Raw genomic sequence first — 2,820 nt, 5'->3', positions numbered from 1 at the left:
CTGTTGTTATTTTGCGGTAACAGAGCAAAAACCATCATTTGAACAATCTGGCAGGCTAACCATTAGGCCAGGCTTGGCTCTGTCTTGGGCTACCTCCAAGATTTGAAACAAAACTTTAACATATCTTCAGTTCAACTGTACAGTTTGCTTACTGGAACATCCAGAAGCGTCGAATTAAAGCATTTCAGGCAACAGGTAGGGAACAACTGATTAAGTTCTCAGTTATGTATTTCTGGGAAAGTAGGTTTGAACACGTGGCGCTAATTAGCTATACTTCTTTAGTGTTGTTTCATTTGTTTTGAATTTGCGCAAAGTTATTCGAGGGCTATCTGTGCTCGATTCTCTACTTTAGCAGTGATAGACTAGAGGGAAGGCAGCTAGTGAACACTTGGGCTACTCTTTTAACCAACAAATAATGGGATTGGCAGGCACATTATAACGCCCCACGGTTGAAAGATTACTTTTTATAGTATTTGTATGCAATCATTCATCTGCTTTTTTTATAATTTACGGAGTAAATCGTAGAATGGACCGTATATTTCTATAATATGGATTCTTCTTCAGTACTTATCGAAACAAGTAAATGTAAGTAAAACCTTTCTCTGTATAAATCTGATTGTACTTTACGTAAACTTAGAAATTGTAAAAAAAAAAAAGTCAATAAGAATGTATTTCGTAATCCTTGTTTAGATATTATGTAATGGTTTCTAGATCCTATGACAGGATAAATTATGAAATTCGTTAAGTTAATAGACTCAATTTAATGGGTCTAACTCATGATGACTTTGACATGCAGTAACCCCGCCCAAAAACCGACAACCTTGATACCTGAGCCTTGCCGGATCTTGGAGTTTTCCAGATTTCGGGTGGTCGCGTTATAGTCATAGACAAATGGAAAAACACATTAAGAAAACTGCATTTTATTGTACACAGTACTGTACAATGTATTCTACACCAAAAAAATGGTAAAATGTATGGGAAAGTATCTTATTGTACAGTAAGAAATAAAAAATAATAACTACTATATTTATTATTATTGAAAAGCTGCAGACCAATCTGAAAAGAAAAGTGAAAAAAACAACATTTGTTTGACACAACTGTACTTTATTGTATAGTAAATAAGGATGGTTAAAACAGTTTACTATAAAAGTAATATCTGTCCGTTTTTTTAAGATCAACAGGAAAACGGATTTCCGGATCTGGGAGGTTCGACTGGATAATGGTTCTTAGAATGAAATGTTATACTAACAAATAAAACATGTTATTAAAAGCTGAAATCATACGCCACCCTTACCTTCATGGTTCCAAGAAAAACTTGTAACATGATAACTTGTTTACATGGCAAACCAGGAAACACGTACAGCGTTTCAAAGTGCACTAAATAATGAAGCTAACGTCTATAACTCGCGGTATAGTTCTACAAAAGATTAATATAGGAAGATGTTCTTCACGATATGTGTAGTGATCTTGGTTGCAAATGCAAGGCCTCTGTTTGCTAGTAAGTGTCATTGAAATTATTATTATGTTTCACTAGAGTTCAAAGTTTTAGTTGTATAATTCCCAGTCCCTTCTCGAGTCGTACAGGATAATAGTATGATTTTGTAATTCAACTTTGCATTCAGTTTAGAAATTAGATTGAATAGACTTAGATATAAAATCTGAATTTCAACCCAGAAAACAGATGGAATTTATAAGTAATTTCGTATTCAAATATTTCAGAAATCTAGCACTACGCTGTCAAAACATTGGAATATAATAATTCGTATGGTTTATAACATACTTTAAAATTTAAGCATTATGAAAACTAAATATAATGTAGAATATTGGAAATTGATATCCTTTAAGTATAGATTTTATGTTTTCATGGAATTCACTATACTTTGCTTAGATTGACATGCATAATTAGTATTACATCTTTACTTTTTGCTATTTAAATATATTTACAGTGAATGGCAGGCCTTTTTTTTTTTTTACATACACCATTTCATCCAAACACCTTGAATTTTGGTCCACCTGTATGACCTGAAAATTAGCACTTTTGGAGCAGAATATTATTGTAAAGAAGTGGGTTTTTTCCTAGAGTGGCTTTTCTCAATCACTGTTAACTTGACAAGATAATACAATTACCATAAGAGGCTGAAGTGTCTTGACCCTATTTTAGATCAGGGATAATAGACTGGATGTAATAAAGACCGTGACATTTTATTGTCGTGGCCCACCAGTGACTTTTGCTTAGAAAGAGGCGTGGTGAATGTTAAGATTGTACCTAAATTTGTTCATCTTAACTGTCTGAGCTTTTGCAAATTCTTCTAAAAATAAGAAAAAATTAAACTAATTGTTGTGTAAAGATACCAGTAGGAGATGTCAAAAATTTCGTGTCAAAATGCAGTAAGAATTGAGTGCCTATAAGTGACGATAAAATTGGTTAGGTTTGTTTGTTTGTTTGTAGTTAAGCACAAAGTTACACGAAGGGCTATCTGTGCTCTGCCCACCACGAGTATCGAAACCCGGTTTCTAGCGTTGTAAGTCCGCAGACATACCGCTGTGCCACTGGGGGGGTGGGGGCAAATCGGTTAGATAAGACTAGAAATCTCTAAAAATATCGACACTGTAACAGAAATACCACAGTATATCTCTAATGGTTAAACATGTTTTGAACATAATACAAAAGGCAACAAAAAATGTGCGTTCTTTTGACTCAATATCGTTTCTTCTTAAGAACAAAGAATATGCACATATATTCTACATTAAACGTTTTTATCAAGTGGAACAAGTGGCATTTCTTGGGATGGAGTTTGAGGTTTGCTGCTTTCAAACGCT

At 33.9% G+C, this 2,820-nt stretch overlaps 1 protein-coding gene across 1 annotated transcript in view; it reads left to right on the top strand.

Annotated features, from left to right (window-relative positions):
• Nucleotides 1-1,339: 1,339 nt before the first annotated feature.
• Nucleotides 1,340-2,820, top strand: part of LOC106468935 (sushi, von Willebrand factor type A, EGF and pentraxin domain-containing protein 1-like) — a 107,605-nt gene continuing 106,124 nt past the window's right edge. The window contains exon 1 of the mRNA XM_013929388.2: nt 1,340-1,498. Coding sequence (XP_013784842.1) covers nt 1,441-1,498 — 58 coding nt within the window. The 5' untranslated portion in view covers nt 1,340-1,440. The remainder of the gene's footprint in view (nt 1,499-2,820) is intronic.

This window comes from Limulus polyphemus, unplaced genomic scaffold (genome assembly GCF_000517525.1).
Source record: "Limulus polyphemus unplaced genomic scaffold, Limulus_polyphemus-2.1.2 Scaffold3227, whole genome shotgun sequence".
Classification (NCBI taxonomy): Eukaryota; Metazoa; Arthropoda; class Merostomata; order Xiphosura; family Limulidae; genus Limulus; species Limulus polyphemus.
This window is presented reverse-complemented; position numbering and strand designations above follow the sequence as displayed.